Below are 19,032 nucleotides of genomic sequence, written 5' to 3'. Positions count from 1 at the left end.
ATTAAATTTCTTAACAACCATAATTGTATTTTTCCTAATGGTATTGGTAGCCTTAATATTTAACTCAAATAATATATTGTCATTATTTCTATAATTTTGCTTTTGTTCGGAACAAATTAAAATCAATTTTGATGCATAAAGGTTGTCGGGATGTAACAAAAGTGTATATAAACATTTGTTTCTGTCATTTTATGGAATTACAGAAACAAGAATATATTTTTAAGGATAACCCAATCAACATATATCTAAATTTTTCTCTTTATAAAAAAAATTATAATTCCAAATAAGCTATAAGTTTTTTTTTCTTTCTTCTTGCTTTTTATAATGTACCTTTTTTGCCGACTGGTATAATAATAATTTACACACACTGTATTTATAAGAACCAACAAATTTTTATTTTTGATAGAAGTAATAAAGCAGAGAGACGAAGCTCTCTCTCTCTCTCTCAATAATTGTTTGAAACCAATCTACTTCGTTCCTCTCAACAACACCACCACCACTTCTTCTTTCTTCTTCTTCCACCTAAAACCCCAAATCATCATCACCATCACCGATCCATCTCTTTTAAAAACCCACCCTTTAAGTATTCCCAGAAGTCGCATGACCTTACGTAGCTTAATCCTTGAGATGCGTTCCAGGCCGCATCGTGTGGTCCACGATCTTGCCGCAGCTGCAGCAGCCGATTCAACAGCTCCTGGTTCTTCGCAAGATCACCGCTGGTCAGAGATCCCTGATGAGCTTTTAAGGGAGATTCTGATTCGGGTTGAGGCTGCGGACGGTGGCGAATGGCCTTCACGACGCAGCGTGGTCGCTTGCGCCGGCGTTTGCCGTGGCTGGCGACAACTTATGAACGAAACCGTCGCTGTCCCTCAGATCTCTTCTAAGTTGACTTTCCCAATCTCTCTCAAGCAGGTCATTAAGTTTGATTGAATTAAGACATAAAGTTTCGATTTTTAACTTTGTTGACCATTTTGGAATTATCGACGACAAAATTGGAAAACTGAGTCTGACGTTAGGATTGTGGAAGTTGTGTGAATCAGAGCTTCCACTTTCTCAAGTAAAATATGAGAATTCGGCAAACGCTGGTCTCTGGGTTTGCGTTTTGTATTTGCTCTCAAAATGCTGAGTGGCTCCTAAATTATGATCATTAAACCAAAGATATATGAGATTGTGTCTGTTTGATTCTTGTGTAGTTTTATTGAAATGTTGTTTAATCGAAGAGGCTAAAAAAAGTTTGTTCCTTTGTTGTTGTGTGTCTTTCTATTGCAGCCTGGTCCAAGGGATTCTCTGGTCCAATGCTTCATCAAACGTAATCGTATTACACAATCGTATCATCTGTATCTTGGATTAACCAACTGTGAGCAATACAACTATCTGTTGGAGTTTGTTTTTCTTTTCTCGTTTCTTGGTTCTGCAATTTTTAGGTTGACAATCTTTCTTCGTCTGCACAGCTTTAACGGATGATGGTAAGTTTCTGCTTGCTGCGAGTAAGTTGAAGCACACAACTTGCACTGATTACATTATCTCTTTGCGTTCTGATGATATGTCCAGGAGAAGTCAAGCGTATGTTGGTAAAGTGAGGTGCGTATATATGATCAAACCGTCTTAAAATCATTAATTTGACACTTTGGTTACTGATTTTAAACCTATTGGAATTCTAAATTGTGTGAGAGAGGATTCAAATTTTCAATATTGAGTAAGAGTCTTATTGTATTGTTAGCATTTTGAGATTGACATATTACTTAACATGATCTAGTAAACTAAATGAAGGTCCACTAGAGAGGTGCTTTGCCTGTTGATATAAAAGCTCTTGTTTATATTTTCCTATCTCTATCTACACTCTTGTTGATATTTTGCTCTTTCTAAACTTGTGGTAGATCGAACTTCCTAGGAACGAAATTCACTGTCTTTGACGGGAATTTGCTGCCGTCAACAGGAGCCACAAAGTTGAGAAAGAGCCGATCTTTTAATCCTGCAAAAGTTTCATCAAAAGTTCCTCTTGGAAGTTATCCTGTAGCTCATATCACATATGAGCTGAATGTCTTAGGATCCAGGTAATGATTTGTTTCAAATTTAACTTTCCAATTAGAAAACATCGTCGTCTCAGCTTAGTTACTTTTCTTGGAAAATTTTCTTAACGTTTCCTTGGTCTCTGGTAGATTAGTCGTAGTTTTAAAATTCAAAAACAGCGATTCTTGAGAAGAGTTGCTGAAAACGATATAGAAGTTTCCCTTTTTGAATTTTCCAAATTTTGAAATATAGAAACTGAACAGTATCCACTGTGGTTTGATGTGGTTAGGGTGCAAATTCAGTTTTTAGCGTGCATATTTTTGCTTTCTGGAAGGATTTTAAAAAGAATTCAAGGTTTTAATCAGTTAATTTGCATGATGTATCTTTAGTTCCGAACTTCTGATTTGTTTTGGTTAAACCCGATTGACCATTTTTGATAGTCAAATCTGATTTGTAATCTCTTGATGGCACTGATAGGGGACCTAGAAAGATGCAATGTGTAATGGACACAATACCTACAAGTGTAATGGAGTCCCAAGGAGTAGCTTCAGAACCATCAGAGTTTCCCTTCCTCGGTACTCGGTCAACTTTCTCTAGGACTCAATCAAAACCATTGCGGAGCAGCTCTAGCCACCTGAAAGAAACTCCATTAGTGTTGAGTAACAAGACGCCACGGTGGCACGAGCAACTTCGTTGTTGGTGTTTGAATTTCCATGGCCGTGTCACAGTGGCTTCAGTGAAAAACTTTCAGCTGGTGGCGGCAGCAGCTACCAATGGCAGTGGCGGTGGCATGGGGTCTTCCCCGGAGAGGCAGAACGAGCGGATAATACTGCAGTTTGGGAAAGTCGGGAAAGATATGTTCACGATGGATTATGGATATCCTATCTCAGCTTTCCAGGCTTTTGCCATTTGCTTGAGCAGCTTTGAGACTAGAATCGCTTGTGAATAATTTGTGAAACTTTTTCAGAGGCATCACTGTATTTATCTTTTAAAGAGCATTTTGTAGCATTTTGTAAATTGTGATCTTTTAAAAGAACATTTGCGATCTTGTATTTGATAATGTTACAGTTCCTTGTGTTTTGTAGCATCTTGTGAATTGTTATCTTGTATTTAGTAGTGAATTACAGTTCATTTACTTGTGAATTGTAAGCTTCAGGACATTAAGTTTTGTGTGAAGAAGACATGGTGGCAAATAATTTTACAGTAAGGACAAAATCTATATAAATGCTAAAACAACATGAGACTATTCTTTTATTTACATATTGCATCTTCATCAAGCGGCTTGCAAACTAGGTGCACCAGTACCCGAACCTATGTTCACTGTGTTGGTTTCAACCTCTGCTGCTTGATCGTCTGAGGACAACTCGAATTGGCTCAGGTTCCGGACAAAGACTGTGAAATCATGGAAATGCTCTGGGGAGAAGAAAAGGGCTCCCATTCTCTGGTAAGTGAACAGATCAATTCCTGCATTCTCATCCTTCAGATTCTCAACGATTCTCTCGAACCCACCAGGAGCCGGGGCGGATGAGTTTTGCCCTGAAACAACCACTCCTTGTTTCTTGCAGGATGTTTTGAGGTGGGCGAGTAATGACTCGGGGCTCGAGAGAGGTGACTGATGCTCGTCGGATAGATCCATTCCCGGTATTATCATTCTACAAGAGTTCTTTGCGAAGATCTCTGTGATGGCTTCGTACCTGTCTTGACCATTAGGGCTGTAGAATCCAGCTGTTAACTCAGAAGGCTGAGATCTTAGCTTGTTCCATTGGTGTAGGAGAGGTAGCTTCCCACATAGAGGCACTCCAATCCCGCTAAATGCAGATGAAGCAACAGAGAGGACACGGTCTGCATGGGAGGTGAGAAGAGACGAGTACCAAGACAAGAAGAATTCACCGTACTGAGTTTCCCAGGACCCGCCATCTGAGAAGAAGGCAGAGGAATGAGGCTGTTGATCATAAGCAGGAGCATCATGTGGACCACCAAGTCCCCATAGAGGGTTTCCTGAGGATTCGGCGTAGCTTTTGAGAGCGGAGAGCATGTGTTTGTCATAACACTGGAATTCTCCTGCGCCAGAGCGCTTGGCATCGTGTTGGTGAGAAGGGTATCTTAGCTCACCATCTGGTCCCAAACCTAATGTGATTCCCTGCAAAACAATGAGCAAAAAATCAGGAACTAAAACCAGAGTAGACGAATCCAGAACATAAGAGCAAAACAAAGAAGATATAGTACCGTGATAGTGTTGCCCATATAATCTGAGAAAACAGTCTTGAAGCTCTCACAGAAACCTCTGTAAACCTCCATAGGTGTCTTACCATCAAGAACAGGAACATCATCAACTGCAAACGACAAACAATCTTTGTACTGTTGTCCATATCTGTCTGTAAAATAGACCCCTGGTACAGCTTCGCCGATCTCAGCCACCCAGTCAGGGAGACCAATATCCGTTTGTTTCGATCCGTGGAAAGAGAGCGAAGCGTGGAGCTTGAGTCCGACCTTCTTAACAATCTCTGCAACTGCCAAGTAGCCTGACCAATCATATTTCCCGGAAGCTTCTTTCTCAACGACTCCCCAGAAGATTGGTAACTCAATGCCTTCAACACCGAGTAGCTTCAAAGCTTTGAGCCCAGCAGTGATGGCTTTCAAGTGGTTCACATTGTTGCAGCCTGAAACTGTATCTAGTGGAAGCCCAACGAATAATTTTACGCTATCGAGCTGCAACAAAGACCAAAATTGATTCAGAATTGGATTTTAAATAAAGGAAAGATAAAAAAAAATCACCTCTAAACACTAAAATACAATCATTTCAATTTCTCCGATTTCTGCAGATTCCCCAAAGACAAATATGCAACTTGTTCAAATCAAAATTGGAATGACTACCTCATAACCTCACCTAAGCAAATTTGATAAAACAAATCACTGGATCTGAGTAAATCTGGAAAATTTTAAAGTTTTTTAAAAAAGAGAAGAGAAGAGGGTTAAAAAATTACCGATCTAGATTTAGGAGTGGAGTTAAGAAAAGGGACTCCATCGGAGACGATGGCTTCGCATTTGACAGATCTGGGAGAGCACCGGATGGAGAAATCCTTCAATCTCGAGCTTTGGCTCAAGAAAGTAACCTTATTTCTCGATTCGCCTGAGATTACAACGGACCCAAACCTGAATCCGAGCTCTTTGTAAGCTAATTCAGCTCCCCTGAAGATTCTCGTTTGAGAGTTGCCAATCACTGAAACTTCCATTTCTCAATATCAAAAGTTCAAAAACAACCAAAAGAATCGATACCACAAACCAAAAGACCCGAACTTGTAGCAGAAGATAGAAATGGATTACGATAAATCGCAAAAAACAAAGACGCGTTTTGACTCAAAAGAAAGAACTCACTTTTTTTTTTTTAGGTGTTGGTTGTTTCGGAGTTGTGGATTTCGTAAGGATTATATAAGAAAAAGAGAGAAAACGTTAATCTAGTGGATAAAACGGTGCCTATTTGGACATAACACGTGTCGTTACCACAATGCTCCCATACTTGTAGCCGCTTAAATATATTTTTTTCACTTTTGCTTCCATTTAATGACAATATTGCTGTATTTTAAATTTGACCACGAAAAATGAAACTATTAAGGAAAACAACACATACTATCATCCTTTTTTCGTGTTCAAACCTTTTTATAAAAAAGTTTATTTCTAGTGGATATCGCACAATGAATCATATAATAATGAAAATGCTTATATTTTTTAAGTCTCTTTCGACTGTTTTCACAATTTTTGAGTTACAGAAATATTTGAAATACTTGTACTTTTTATAGTTTCTAAATTGGTATAACCGGATGACGTAAACCAAACTAATCTATTATGGTACAATCAATTAGAAATATTCAAAATACTATAATTCAAGATACGACTATTCTCTCTTTTATTTTGGAGCAAACGGTACTATTTCTCTTAATCCTCCAATTTTGTGGTCAAAAACTGTGAACTTGTTTTATATTCGAGCCCATAAAAACATCGTATTGACAAGAGTTTTCATTTTATATAACTTCAAACGAATGGATCAAATATATCACCACCTAGTCTTTGCATTTGATATATATATAAAAATAAAAATAAACTTATTTCTCATCGTTTAAGGCGATCGAGAGTAGCGTACGGTGATAATAAGATCTCAGAAATATAAACCCTTTAACGAAAAAAATATCTCAGAAATATTCATTTTTATTACTATATCAATAATTTAAGGTGTAAGGTATACATATTAATGCCAAGTTGGTTTAGGTAGTTAGAGGATCGAGAGCATCGAATCTTATCCAAATTAACTGCATAGACCTATTATATCTTGGATTCGACAAGCAATAATATTATCCAGAACGTATTGATTGGTGATTAAATATATGTTTCTAAATGATTGCTTTGCAATAGTATGGTTGCCTTGGCTTGACCAGCTGGCCTACTAATACATCAAATATTCACGTTTTATTAACGAACAACATATATGGAAAAAACACAATCATATCGTATAAAATTGACGTTACGTTCAAAAGTGGAAACAGTAAGTGGATAACATTGTATTGTACCCGAGAAACTTGCGTGGTAATGAGAAACAACCACGTCATGTCAACTTGTCATCGACGAGGCTGTGACTTTCTTAAATTATTAGTAATAGGACTATTTTCACTGGCTCTGATTTTAATTTAACGTACAGTACACACTGGTTCAGACAAGTTGACACGTGTCGTAACATGGGAGGTTAAGAGAACCCATGCTGACTCAGGTCCATGCAAGTATGTTCCCCTTATTAGATTCTGTAGTACGGTGAAGCTCGCGACTATTGATTTGTTTATCCACCACATCCTCTCGATTCTTCTTTCTTTGTGGTTTTAAAGATTTTATCATGTATTTTTATTTTTAGTTTTAAAATAGGTAAAGTATAATATACGTACGTGTACAAGGCTACAAAGTTGTGGAGTTATACTAGTTATAATTGTTTTTTAGAGAGATCATTTGTGTATGAATTGATCTGAAATACCAAAGAAAAATACACCGTCGGTAATTACTTAGTCATTTTACTAGTTGCAGTAAACATATATAGCTGTTGTTATCCAAAATTGAAACTAACTCTGGTTGATTTTAAAACCCACATAGCAAAATCTCACATCATTAAAAACACCGTCTTCTATATTAGTCTAGCTAATAAAGTAAGAAAGCTAGAATAATTTCGGAAGACTTTGACATAACCAATAAAAGCATTTTTCGTAATAGGAAAAGCGCAATGAGAGGTGTCGTGGCATTTTATGTATCACTAGAAGTAACACACAGGAAATTGGCGTTTGGGAATCAACGAAAGGCCTTTAGGTCGTGTAAGGTAGGTTTGAGTTTGAACTTTGAAACATTTGGAACCAAGTAACAATTTCGTCCACTTGTATGCCACTTGACAATGACACTTGATCGATGCGTATACGATTTCTATTTTCTAAATCCTTATTAGTTTACATTTGTCATGATTGATTTTCACTGAAATATCTAAAAAAAACTATTTTTCTTTAATCAAAATCGCCCAAGCATAATCTTTACAAATTTAGGTTTCTTGAAATATCAATACGTATCCTAATTTGTCTACCCCTTAAAATCTCATTTTTGTCTTAAAAAATATTGTTATGTTCTAATCTATTTAAATTTCGATGAACAATCAAATTTTTGATCAACTGTTGTTTAAGAGCTCACTTTTTTGCATACATGGCAGCTCACATAAAATTTTCAGTTTTTTTTTTAAATATGATTATGTCGTAATATTTTGATGATGATTAATCACGACGGAATGCAATAACATGAAACATAAAACAAAAAGAAAATATGAAACCATATATCTTCGGAGTGGGTATTGTAACGGGAAGACTTGAAGTATTTAATGAAATGGGCTTTTTAGATATATAGACATAAGCCCAAATGTTTTTAAAACATTTGTATGTGTATTGTGTGTGCTCCCCACGTCTCCTATGAGGTTAAAGGTCAAATCATAGAGGTCCTAAGAAATTTATGTTTATGTCGATCTTCTGGCGTATGTGAATTGTGAAATATGAATGATAAACTGATTAGACTTGAACCCATGATTCGAGAGAAACATAATAAGGATACATTACTACAACATGTCAACATGCATGTCAACAAGTAATTGATTATACATTGACGGGAGAATATGTCGTAAGTCTCCGGACCATAAAAATAACATTTGCTATGAACACAACAAAACAACAACATATTAAAACTCGATATATATTCATAATTAAAACACGAAGTTGGCTATAGCTGATTCAAGTCCAACGAAAACCAATTTTAAAAACAAAAGTAGCAATCAAAAACTCAATAAAGACAGATCCTTCTCAGCTAACTTCATTTTATCTCTCATTCTCAACTCACCTCACCCTTATAAACTCATTCATCGCTCATCTTAAAAGGACACAATAAGAATATGGGTGGGATGTGTATGTCTTCGTGTTGTGGTGGTGGTGACGATGATGGTTCCAGTCTATTAACACACCTCGTCATAATTGTTGTTATCTGTCTCTCTGTCATGGCTGTCTGCACTTCCAACGAACGCCGTACAGCCGTTCGTGTCGTCCGGTGCCGTTGACCAACGTTTGATCGGTACAACAAAGTCATGCATCTATATATATCATCATGATCACATCTCTACAAATATATCTCTTTCGGATTCTCTTTGTATTTGTATGTGTCGGTTCTTGATTAGTGATGAATTAAACGTTGTACTGTATTTGGTTTTTGACTTTTTGTCTTTTCCTTTTTTACTAAATATATGGATCAGAATGATCAATCACATAATATCCTCCGAAATTTTTCAACATGTAAGAAAGTTTCGGGGTGAAAAAGAAATAACGTAAAATATATGGGGCTGATTTTGGAAATTATTTTTTATGTGTTTGAGGATGAAGATGAAGATCAAACGGGTTGATACAATGGCCTCACACTTCGTCTCTTGAGTAGTTTTTTAGTTTCCTTCGTTTTCTCGCACTTTCCTTCTCATTTTCCCGATCATCGAAGTAACATTGTACAGAGAATTTCAAATAATGTCACTTTGTTCTTCTTTCAACGTATTTGCTTCCTACTCACCAAAACCCAGAACCAGCTTCAAAAACTCCAATTTCGTTTCACAATTTCAGGTAAAGTCGTCTCCTTTAGCTTCAACATTCCAATTCCATGGGTCCTCAACGAGTCTTATGTTTAGTAGAGCGAGACTCAAACCAATTTCATCTCTAGACTCGGGCATTTCAGAAATCGCTACATCGTCTTCGTTCAGGAACAAAAGCCCTAAGGATGTAAACGTGTTAGTGGTTGGTTCAACTGGGTACATAGGTAGATTCGTAGTGAAAGAGCTGATCAAAAGAGGGTTCAATGTGATTGCTGTTGCGAGAGAGAAGAGTGGGATTCGAGGAAAAAACGACAAGGAAGAGACTTTGAAGCAATTACAAGGCGCCAATGTGTGTTTCTCGGATGTTACCGAGTTAGATGTTTTAGAAAAATCTGTTGAGAATCTTGGCTTTGGTATTGATGTTGTTGTGTCCTGTCTCGCTAGTCGTAATGGAGGGATTAAAGATTCGTGGAAGATTGATTACGAAGCTACCAAGAACAGTCTCTTGGCTGGGAAGAAGTTTGGTGCTAAGCATTTTGTTTTGCTCTCTGCGATTTGTGTGCAGAAGCCTTTACTGGAGTTTCAGAGAGCCAAACTAAAGTTTGAAGCCGAGTTGATGGATTTAGCGGAGAACAAAGATCCGAGCTTTTCTTACAGTATTGTGAGACCAACTGCTTTTTTTAAGAGCTTAGGTGGTCAAGTTGATATTGTGAAAGATGGGAAACCTTATGTGATGTTCGGAGATGGTAAGCTATGCGCTTGTAAACCGATCAGCGAACAGGATTTAGCAGCGTTTATAGCGGATTGCGTGTTGGAAGAGAACAAGATCAATCAGGTTTTGCCAATTGGTGGACCAGGGAAGGCGTTAACGCCGCTGGAGCAAGGAGAGATCCTGTTTAGGATTCTTGGCAGAGAGCCTAAGTTCTTGAAAGTACCTATCGAGATTATGGATTTTGTGATTGGGGTTCTTGATTTTATCGCAAAGATCTTTCCTTCGGTTGGAGAGGCTGCTGAGTTTGGAAAGATTGGGAGGTATTATGCCGCAGAGAGTATGTTGATTCTTGATCCAGAGACTGGAGAATATAGTGAGGAGAAGACACCAAGCTATGGGAAAGACACGCTTGAGGATTTCTTTAAGAAAGTGATCAGGGAAGGAATGGCGGGTCAAGAGCTCGGCGAACAGTTCTTCTAGTCGGAATTTTTTTATGCAAAGTGAGTTTGGCTGTGTAGTTTGTAAGTGATGAAAATATGAATATAAAATCTGTGAATTTGAGAGATTCGCTGATTCAACGACATTAGACAACAAACATTGCAGAGCATGTGCATTAGTGAAGGATCTTTCCCAAAGAGAAGTAAAGATATTGTGACAAATCTAAATTAAAGCTTGTATAAAGCTGGTTTGAGATAGCTGAATTATCCACCCTAACCCATTATCTGACTGATTTGTATCCCCTATTATCTGATTATAAAATTCGAAATGAATTCGCAAAACCTTAGTTTTCAACAAATCCTTGAAAACATATTATCCAGGTGATTTTTCCTGGATCAAGAATATATATAGAGTATATTATACATCATCCTCAATTTCCATCCCCCAAACACAAATAGTAAAATATGACAATACAAGAGAACAACAAATCCAATCATGAAGAAGACAAATGTGTGTTTTGCTATTGTGACCAATAATCGTTACTGATCATCAATCGTTTTTTTCTTTTTTTTTTTCCTTTTCCTGTTATAAGCGATCATCAACTTTGCCCCAGTTTTTTGCAACAAAAAGTTCTTGCTTGCTTTCTGATGGCATTACATGATAGATCTTGGTTTGTCATTGAGGAAGAACAGGAGGCGCAATCGCTCGTGTGTTGTAAGATCGACAATGCCCACATTTCTGTCCGATTATGTGGAAGTACACTTCTGTTGTGTCATTACAGTCGTTGCATAGTATCCAAACCTGTGGTTCCCGCGTAATCTTGTTAGAAAGTATTCATCTTTGATGTCAACGGAATATCTTTACCAGTCTTTAGTTAAGTGACAAAGAAAGAAACTTATTTACCTTCTTGTCGCGGTAATCAGAAGGCATAGCAGTGGCTTCGATCTAAGGGAACGAATTATACAAATTGATATGTTAAGCAATTGATTTTCAAGATTTAACATACTTAAACAATTCAGCAACGGATGTAGAACTAACCTCTTCATCCAGTCTCTGCCATGTTTTTGACATATCAATCACTGACCTCGAGCAAATCGGACAACAAAACCTAATCAAAATTTAAAAACCATCAATCACCCAATAAAACAACAACTTTATAGTTGAAACAAAGTCACATATAACCACAAGAAAGGGAAATTTACTTGTCACGCTTGATCATCTCGTGGTAGCATTCTTGGTGCATTGTGTGTCCGCATTTCATCACATTTGTGTCCTTTAGAGAGTCAAAAAGGTACTGCATTTCACGGCACACACAATTAGCTAAAAGTGAATATGTTTTACTGAAAATCTAACTTTTTCTTTATAAAGTTATGCCATAATACACATACCTCGTAACAAATAGGACAGTGATGTCGCATCGAATTCTCAACACAGCGATGGTTGTTGCGCAGACTAGTCGCATAACAAGATCCTAAAACCAAGTAATGGACAATCTTACAAGTTAACGCCCACAATATTGTGGTAGAATGAAACTGCACAAGAGAAAACTTTGTTGCTTTTTAGTTTACCACACTTCTTGCAATGGAAGAAGTTCTCACGCCCTCCAACTCTGCATCACGCAGAAGTGAAATGTCACGTGAAACAATCATCACACAAGTTCAAACGAATCAACCATTAAGAAGATATCTAATTCCATAGTCATCACAATGTATGGAGAAAGATTCTCACCTGCAAATTCCACAGTCATCACAATGGAACTGTCCTTTCTCAGTCTGAAACAAGACAATCAAGAATCATATACCGAGAAGGAAGAGATTCAAACAGGTGTAAAGTCAAAAGTTTTTTACATCATCATCATAGAATTTGCAGATATCGCAAAAGTATTCTCCCATGTTGACACCACAATTCGAACAAACTTGAGCTGCCTGAAATATGAAACAAACATAATTTTACACGCGAGCTGAGAGTAATGATAACTTAGTGATCACCATAACTCATAAGACAAGTTAAAGTAATATAAACTACAAGTGATGGGAATTACCAGCTGCTCCGTATCGCAAACAGAGCAAATCACCTGAAAAAAGCCATAATATACAACAGAGTTAGGAATAAATGGGTAATTTTTGAAGATCACGTAGTTCTAGCTAAAGGGTAAAGATGGATCGTACTTGTTTAACATCTTGGCGAACAAGATCGTGACGGTCGTAGATATTGCGCAATGTGCTCTGAAACACACACAACGTTTTTAATATCAGACAGGTTTAAAGGGTAGGAATCATAACGGGGAAAGTAACACGAGACTGTAATAAAGCTGAGGAAATGAGATCATACGGTGCTGTCGTTGTGACAATGGCGACAATCGAAGACTTCGTTGCAACATGGAGCTCTGATTTGGCATCTCCTCCTGTAATGGTGGCACCTGATACAACATGGAAGAGAAACAGATCTATATGGATCAGAAATGGTTATATGGATTGAAAATTTTGTGGATCGAGACACAGATCTACTGTTTCGAGCCAAAAACAAAAACGAATCGATTGTGTTTAAATGAATCAGAAGCTGAAAAAAGGAAGAAACTTTGTGAATCAAAGCTTAAAATTTCTTAGAATCTACGGATCAAGCAGAAGAAGAGAGACATGATCGTGAAAACAAGATACGACCCACAAAGGCAGAAACCAAAGAAACACTGATCTGTTAAAGCAAACAACAAAGATGACAAGGAATAGAGTAGAAGAGAAAAAACAGAGGATTGTTCATACCCGAAACCCATTTTGCCAAAATGAAGTCGATCATTGGGTGAAGCTTCCATGAGAACGGGAGGAGAAAAGCCAAGAGACACAGAGAGAGAAAGAGAGAGAGATGGGGGAAAGGAAAAGGTAAAAATATGCCTAAAAATATAGTATAATGATAGAGAGAGAGAGAGAGAAGTGGATTTGGATGGGCTTTTGAAGGAAGCTGAGAGTTTTATCGGAATCGCAAGGCCAGAAATGAAAACAGACCCCACGCCTTGTTTTTTTCTTATATAGGAAGAGGATAAACAACAACAAAAATTCTTCGATCTTCTTCAACTTCTTCTAGTTGCAGAAACGAAGAAAGAAACAAAGAAAGCAAAAGAAAAGATTGCTTTATTGTATATTTGTATTGTCTATCTCCGACTCTCTCTCCCCGAGTGAATGTTGTTAGCTTAGGAGTTCGTGTAGCTTTTTAAAGAAATGAGAATAATTAAAGAGGGAGAGGGAGATAAGAGAGAGTTGTGGTGTGGTGGTGATAGAAGGATGGGATGACATGGATATACAACCGTAACAGAGAGCGCCGCTTTATTGACCAATCACAGCTCTAGATCGGTTTATCTCTATTTATACCATTTCTATTTTTATTTCCCAACACTCTCACTCTTACTCTACTTTTTTTTTGACGGCTCTCTACTTTCTTTAAATACACATAAAATTTTGTGGTAAATTTGTAGAGTTTGTAATTTTTGTGGAGTATAAAACGATATTAAATGACCTATCTGTTTACCAATTAGAGATTTTTTGGAAGGACTAATATAGATAGTAGTAGTCTGTATTTTCTCGCTCTCCTCTAAAATACAAGTTTCTCGAACATATTTTGCCTTATAAAAAGAATACATTTTTATCATCAAAAAAATGGGGCAAGAAAATATATAAAATAATAATATATTTGACAGAATTATTTTGGAATAAGGTGTTTTGTCCTGTCCCCAAAAAAATGTTTTTTCTTCTATATTGTAAAATTTATAAAAAAATTTGTCTTAATCGTTTTATAATCAAATATCTTTAAACCTAATATATAATGATACAATAAAGGTAGTGTTTTTTATAGAGAAGGTAAATCGGGTTTTATAAAAATAATTTTTATGTAAAGTGTTAAAAATCAAAATTTACTGTAGAAAAGATTTAGTATGTTGTAATCAACATTCATAAAAAAAAATAGACTATTACCAATTTGCATGAGATTTAATGTCTTCACATGCATGATTCTTACTTAACCATCAAAAGTTCTAAAATTAGTATCTATAATTGATATAAATCATAATAACCAAAAAAAATTGTTCGTTGCTTGAGTCAGTTACATTGACCCCACCAATCCCATGGACCACGTGACGTGATGGTATCACGAACCTATCCATTATTAACGTTTTTATGATTGTTTATTATAAATAAAAAACATAAAAACAGGAAAAATAAATACAAAAACATTAAAAATAAAATCCAAAAAAGAAAAAAAGGAAAAATAGTTATGCTTTTAAAAATTTCTAAAAACATAAATATCCATAAGCTGCAAATAGTATCTCCGGTCGAAAAACATATAACGTTAAAAGGAAGACTAAATGTTTAGTCTAATTTTTCCTCTTCAAGAACTAAGCAACTCTCTCGGCTATTATTGCAAACAACGTCACAATCATGTGACTTTGAGCGAATTAGAGACATGTATAGACATTAGACAACTGCACAAAAGACACATTAGTACATTATTAACCTTAAAACACCAACTTTATGGATTACATCTTAACTAACAGAGAGACGCACAAACTAACCACAACTCGTAACAAACGGTACGGTGATGTTGCTTGCATTGACTTGATTGCAACATGGAGCTTTGGTTTGCCTGACATCTCCTCTTGTAATGCAACATGGAGCTTTGGTTTTGCCAAGATGAAGTGGATCCATTGGGTGAAGAGCTAGACTGAAAAAATGTAATGTATTCTTTTGACAAATCTTTTGTTAGGTATATCAAGATTACAATCGAATAGTTCAAATATTTTTATGGGTTACACCACCTATTAGAAAAAGGACTAAAAAAACAACATTGGTTCTGGAGGATGTTAGTCAAAGGCTACAAAAAAATATATTCGTTTCGTGTACATCTTATCAATATAGTACATGCAGGCCACTTGACATTCGTATCCACCATACCTTTTAAAACTTTCAAGATCGTCTTGGAAAATGCTTTCAATATAACATTAAACTACAAGCAATAAAATAGTGTATATTGACAGTATATAAAACAAAATACACAAAAGAAATTCAGAAATTCATTAGCCACAGAAACTTGATATCCATTCACATATTTACATAGTAAGTATTTAACATGGTGTTTTTAATTACATGCTATCAACCTACTGACTTGTTTACAAAAGTCTTGATTATTATGTATATACCACTTTCTTTTACGACAACAAAGAATCAAACAACACGTCTTCTTCATCCACATCTGGATCTCCCAACCTCCTTTTCCAGCAAGCATTCTTGTTCAAGACTTGCTGATTTCAACCAACTCCTATTGACTAGAGATTCTCGTTTTGGATAGACTTTTTGTTTCAATTATCTCCGTGGAAGGAACTGTCCGCGACAGGAATATGTTACCCTTTGAATCTTTCCTGCTGTAACTCTCCATCTCATGGCTCATCATCACTATGTTGCATTGTCTCCAAGTCTCACCCATCAACTCCACTCCAAAGTACGTTAAGTGGTCCGATATGCTACTTCCCATTACCGATCTGAAACAACAAGTGCCAATCATTATACTATGATACTTCAAAAAGAATTCAGTATCCAAGTGAAATCATTATGAATAGACGATGGATCAGGTGAAACGTGGTAGTAAATAATGATCCTATGTTTCCATTAATGGGTTTGTTCTTGCAAGTGTAGGTGTAATCCAGATATGAATTATATCAGCAAGTTGTTTCAGAGTGATCAAGTAGAAACGCAAAAGAGAGTTAGTTACCTGCTGCATGTAGGATCTTCACCGGTGTCGTCACAAACTTTCTCCACACCATAAATAACAATATTCAAAATATTGAGTTCTGTCACCCACACCTGCAATCCAAAAGATCCATTACCAAATGCTGTAAAAAAAAATCTAACAACAGTTACTGTGATAAACATCACGCGTACTAGAGGACACTGAGAATGAAAATAGGAAAAAGACGTTACCTCTGTTGGGAAGTGGTGGTATGTTTTTTGAGGGAAAAGATGATAGTAAGGAGGCAGGTGTGGAACTATATCATGGTCATGAATGATTCGGAAGGTATTAGGCACAAGCAAACTGTAATAAGATGAAAAAGCAGCATTCCCAACACGAGGTTGCCCAAATGTCATAACCTGTACGTTTTCTTCTCCTTCATTTACCTGCAATTACATCCCAATGGACATCATTAACAACTTTAAAGGACAAAACATAACGAAAAGAAAAGAACTAGTTCAACGTAAGGGTGTTTACAACTAGGTCTAACGCACAAAAGGAAGCCATGGCCCCTCCCATTGAATGACCAGTCACCATGATCTCGAGGTTCGCCCCATAGGATTTCTTCGCTCGTTTTACTGCATCTAAAACCGCAGGCCGTACAGTTGTATTGTGATAAGCACTATAAAAGCCATGGTGCACCTGCCATTGTAGATAACTATCACAATTTCCACCATACTACATGATGAGCAACTTAATGAAAAATACTTATCGTTAAAGCATACCATCGCATCTGGCATATCAGGGTAATTTAGATCGAGCTGTTTCCAGAACAAGTCTGAGACCCAATTTTGTATGCTGCACAAGTTTTTTGGATGATCAAGCTTCAACAAGTTTAGGCAAATGGTGTAGCTTTTAGATAGCATGGCGAGAGTAGTACCTGTGTTCTTGAGTTCCCCGAAATGCAATGATGATAGCATTCAAATCTTTAGCCACCCCAACATATGCCTGTTGTTACAACAGGTACTAATATTATTGATTGTTCAATAAAAAAATATCATGTCTAGATGTAGCTTATAATATCAGGGCAGACCTGTAAGCAGTGCTCAACGTCAACTATAACCTCTATTACCTCGAAACCCTGCACCATCCTTATAGACGTTAGAATACCCTATTAGAACTATTAGCTTTATACACATTATGATATTATGGCTTCAAACAGTCATCTGCTTCAATATGCTATACCTTTGTCAAACCATTGCATCTTTCGCATGTCCAAGTGAAGAGTTCTGACAAATCAGACATATAGACCTGTATATACATATTTAAACTCGATTCATCCCTTTGATGCACTTTATAAGCACAAGCTCTCTTCTTCCTTCCTATCTTGAAGAATAGTAGAGACAAATGGAATGGCTACTATAGTAATTATCGATAAACTTACCGCTGAAGTATACTCAACAAGTGTTATGGCAAGTGTATGGTTGTAAACAGGTCGACCATCATCGCTCTTGAACTTGAGAACTGCAATATGATGAAAGAAGTTACAATAAAATTTCACTTATTTCAAAATCTGAATTCATCAGTAGCCTCACAGCTATGTAAAATTGGCTCTTTCCGAACCATCACTCTCACAATTGTAGAGTATCCAGAGTAAAATTTTATTTATATTTTGCCATTACAAAGAAGTTCAAAACTTGATTAGGCTCATATAGACTGATATATGGAGAATCACTATAGAAGTTGCATAATTGATTACCTCTGCCACATGAAAAGGAAAGAAGACAAGCAAAAACTGCCAGCAAGAACAACCATCTCTTTTGTCCCATGTTCAGATGTTCTGCAAGGTCAACAATTGAACACAACCACATCATCATTTCAATTCATCACCAATCAAAATTAAGGGCGAAAATTTGAGCTAAAGCAAAGCAGAATTCAGAAGCAAATTATCAAAATTTAGCTTATAAAATGGAGGATCAAAGCAAGCGACCTAAATCCTTGATGAATGCAACAAAATCGGAATCTAGGACAGTGATCGGAGATAAATTACCCGTTGAAGAAAATAATAATTTCGGCTGAGAAAAGAAACGGCGATGAAAATACGAATATTATATTGATCATTAATTTCCAATTTACATCATTTTATACGCAAAGACGGGTGATGAAGGAGACGTGTTGGCTCAGATAGTGAAGGGTATTATTGGAACTGAGAGTGAGTTAGAGATGAGATTAAACTTGCGACGAACCTCAAGGAAGATGCGGTTGCGTGGGTCTTCTTCGTTAGGCTCTTCTCTGGTTTCCGCGGAACTTTGCGGCTTATTACGGCGGAGATACGACGATATATTCCGTCGAAACACTCTTTTCCGTCTAGAGGGTTCCCCTTTAGATCTAAAACCATTACATCATCTTTAGCATGTCCGGTTTAAAATCATTAAAACATTGACACTGTTATAAAACATGTGATTAATCTATTAAGAAAACATTCCTCTTGGTCATACATTCCCCTTGATCATACATTGCTCTTGGTCATACATTCTCCTTGTTCATACATTTCTCTTGATCATACATTCCACTTGGTCATACATTACTCTTGGTCATACATTCTCCTTGGTCATACATTACTCTTAGTCATACATCCCCCCTTTCAATCTTGTAGCACTATAAATAGATGAGGTTAACTACTCTTTATGTAAGGTTGAGTAAAAAGATAATAAGAAGAGATCTTTCTCTATTCCCTCTAGTTCTTGTTTTCCTCTTTGTTCTTCTCTTGGTTTGATCTTCTTACTTATAAAGAGACATAGTTTACAACACGTTATCAGCACGACGTTCTACCGTTCATCATCTAGGTTCATATATTATTGAGGTAACTCTTAAACTTATGCTATCATATATTATTAATATTGTAGTAGATTATACTTTTTGCGATCTATGGTAGGCTCTGCCTCCTCTAATATACGGAAATTTATCGCCTATTTTATTATTTAAAAGGGTTTTAGTATAATTTTTTTTTTACGGATTTAGTGTTTAGTTA

General features: G+C 36.5%; 6 protein-coding genes across 9 annotated transcripts; 3 read left to right on the top strand and 3 right to left on the bottom strand.

Annotated features, from left to right (window-relative positions):
• The first annotated feature begins 399 nt into the window (after positions 1 to 399).
• LOC17881680 (tubby-like F-box protein 11) lies at positions 400 to 3,097 on the top strand. The gene is made up of 5 exons (XM_006287846.2): positions 400 to 912; positions 1,270 to 1,357; positions 1,452 to 1,581; positions 1,878 to 2,054; positions 2,488 to 3,097. Exons 1-5 carry the CDS (start codon positions 601 to 603, stop codon positions 2,957 to 2,959), a joined length of 1,179 nt encoding a protein of 392 aa, XP_006287908.1. The 5' UTR covers positions 400 to 600; the 3' UTR covers positions 2,960 to 3,097.
• A 96-nt stretch (positions 3,098 to 3,193) lies between these two features.
• LOC17883455 (inactive beta-amylase 9) lies at positions 3,194 to 5,417 on the bottom strand. Its single transcript, XM_006287412.2, has 3 exons — positions 4,995 to 5,417; positions 4,237 to 4,719; positions 3,194 to 4,150 (listed from the first exon to the last, which is right to left on the bottom strand). The coding sequence occupies exons 1-3, from the start codon at positions 5,241 to 5,243 to the stop codon at positions 3,284 to 3,286; spliced, it is 1,599 nt and encodes a 532-aa protein (XP_006287474.1). The 5' UTR covers positions 5,244 to 5,417; the 3' UTR covers positions 3,194 to 3,283.
• A 2,884-nt stretch (positions 5,418 to 8,301) lies between these two features.
• Positions 8,302 to 8,909, top strand: LOC111829938. The gene has a single exon (XM_023780223.1). It carries the CDS (start codon positions 8,465 to 8,467, stop codon positions 8,624 to 8,626), a length of 162 nt encoding a protein of 53 aa, XP_023635991.1. The 5' UTR covers positions 8,302 to 8,464; the 3' UTR covers positions 8,627 to 8,909.
• Positions 8,910 to 8,986: 77 nt separating this feature from the next.
• LOC17883865 (divinyl chlorophyllide a 8-vinyl-reductase, chloroplastic) lies at positions 8,987 to 10,427 on the top strand. Its single transcript, XM_006289421.2, has one exon. It carries the CDS (start codon positions 9,081 to 9,083, stop codon positions 10,332 to 10,334), a length of 1,254 nt encoding a protein of 417 aa, XP_006289483.1. The 5' UTR covers positions 8,987 to 9,080; the 3' UTR covers positions 10,335 to 10,427.
• Positions 10,428 to 10,635: 208 nt separating this feature from the next.
• Positions 10,636 to 13,496, bottom strand: LOC17882135 (E3 ubiquitin-protein ligase MIEL1). The gene is made up of 12 exons (XM_006288406.2): positions 13,052 to 13,496; positions 12,624 to 12,711; positions 12,461 to 12,517; positions 12,334 to 12,366; positions 12,140 to 12,217; positions 12,021 to 12,064; positions 11,861 to 11,901; positions 11,681 to 11,763; positions 11,495 to 11,586; positions 11,331 to 11,400; positions 11,196 to 11,237; positions 10,636 to 11,093 (listed from the first exon to the last, which is right to left on the bottom strand). The coding sequence occupies exons 1-12, from the start codon at positions 13,099 to 13,101 to the stop codon at positions 10,968 to 10,970; spliced, it is 804 nt and encodes a 267-aa protein (XP_006288468.1). The 5' UTR covers positions 13,102 to 13,496; the 3' UTR covers positions 10,636 to 10,967.
• Positions 13,497 to 15,326: 1,830 nt separating this feature from the next.
• On the bottom strand, positions 15,327 to 18,388 carry LOC17884282 (lipase). 4 transcript variants are annotated; one of them, XM_006287748.2, is made up of 11 exons: positions 18,248 to 18,388; positions 17,761 to 17,841; positions 17,446 to 17,525; positions 17,247 to 17,312; positions 17,095 to 17,142; positions 16,942 to 17,009; positions 16,787 to 16,859; positions 16,539 to 16,703; positions 16,253 to 16,447; positions 16,044 to 16,135; positions 15,327 to 15,813 (listed from the first exon to the last, which is right to left on the bottom strand). In XM_006287748.2, the coding sequence occupies exons 2-11, from the start codon at positions 17,828 to 17,830 to the stop codon at positions 15,594 to 15,596; spliced, it is 1,077 nt and encodes a 358-aa protein (XP_006287810.1). In that variant the 5' UTR covers positions 17,831 to 17,841; positions 18,248 to 18,388; the 3' UTR covers positions 15,327 to 15,593. The 4 variants fall into 4 exon arrangements, with proteins under 4 accessions (XP_006287810.1, XP_023636480.1, XP_023636479.1 ...); XM_023780712.1 differs by lacking the exon at positions 18,248 to 18,388 and adding an exon at positions 18,052 to 18,138; XM_023780711.1 differs by lacking the exon at positions 18,248 to 18,388 and adding an exon at positions 17,992 to 18,088.
• Between the last annotated feature and the right edge of the window lie 644 nt (positions 18,389 to 19,032).

This window comes from Capsella rubella, unplaced genomic scaffold, assembly GCF_000375325.1.
Source record: "Capsella rubella cultivar Monte Gargano unplaced genomic scaffold, Caprub1_0 scaffold_6, whole genome shotgun sequence".
Lineage (NCBI taxonomy): Eukaryota > Viridiplantae > Streptophyta > Magnoliopsida > Brassicales > Brassicaceae > Capsella > Capsella rubella.
Note: the sequence above shows the minus strand (reverse complement) of the source record. Positions and strands in the feature narration are given on the sequence as shown.

Coding starts and splice junctions, on each gene's coding strand:
- LOC17881680 (XM_006287846.2), top strand. CDS start 601: ATGACCTTACGTAGCTTAATCCTTGAGATGCGTTCCAGGCCGCATCGT. Junction 913..1,269: donor TCCCAATCTCTCTCAAGCAG/GTCATTAAGTTT, acceptor TTTCTATTGCAG/CCTGGTCCAAGGGATTCTCT. Junction 1,582..1,877: donor GCGTATGTTGGTAAAGTGAG/GTGCGTATATAT, acceptor AACTTGTGGTAG/ATCGAACTTCCTAGGAACGA.
- LOC17883455 (XM_006287412.2), bottom strand. CDS start 5,243: ATGGAAGTTTCAGTGATTGGCAACTCTCAAACGAGAATCTTCAGGGGA. Junction 4,720..4,994: donor CCACTCCTAAATCTAGATCG/GTAATTTTTTAA, acceptor TCTTTGTTGCAG/CTCGATAGCGTAAAATTATT. Junction 4,151..4,236: donor ATATGGGCAACACTATCACG/GTACTATATCTT, acceptor ATTGTTTTGCAG/GGAATCACATTAGGTTTGGG.
- LOC111829938 (XM_023780223.1), top strand. CDS start 8,465: ATGGGTGGGATGTGTATGTCTTCGTGTTGTGGTGGTGGTGACGATGAT.
- LOC17883865 (XM_006289421.2), top strand. CDS start 9,081: ATGTCACTTTGTTCTTCTTTCAACGTATTTGCTTCCTACTCACCAAAA.
- LOC17882135 (XM_006288406.2), bottom strand. CDS start 13,101: ATGGAAGCTTCACCCAATGATCGACTTCATTTTGGCAAAATGGGTTTC. Junction 11,902..12,020: donor GATGACTGTGGAATTTGCAG/GTGAGAATCTTT, acceptor TGCGTGATGCAG/AGTTGGAGGGCGTGAGAACT. Junction 11,238..11,330: donor GGCAGAGACTGGATGAAGAG/GTTAGTTCTACA, acceptor TCGTTCCCTTAG/ATCGAAGCCACTGCTATGCC.
- LOC17884282 (XM_023780710.1), bottom strand. CDS start 17,875: ATGATGTGGTTGTGTTCAATTGTTGACCTTGCAGAACATCTGAACATG. Junction 17,143..17,246: donor GATGCAATGGTTTGACAAAG/GTATAGCATATT, acceptor AGGATGGTGCAG/GGTTTCGAGGTAATAGAGGT. Junction 16,448..16,538: donor TTTGTGCGTTAGACCTAGTT/GTAAACACCCTT, acceptor ATGTAATTGCAG/GTAAATGAAGGAGAAGAAAA.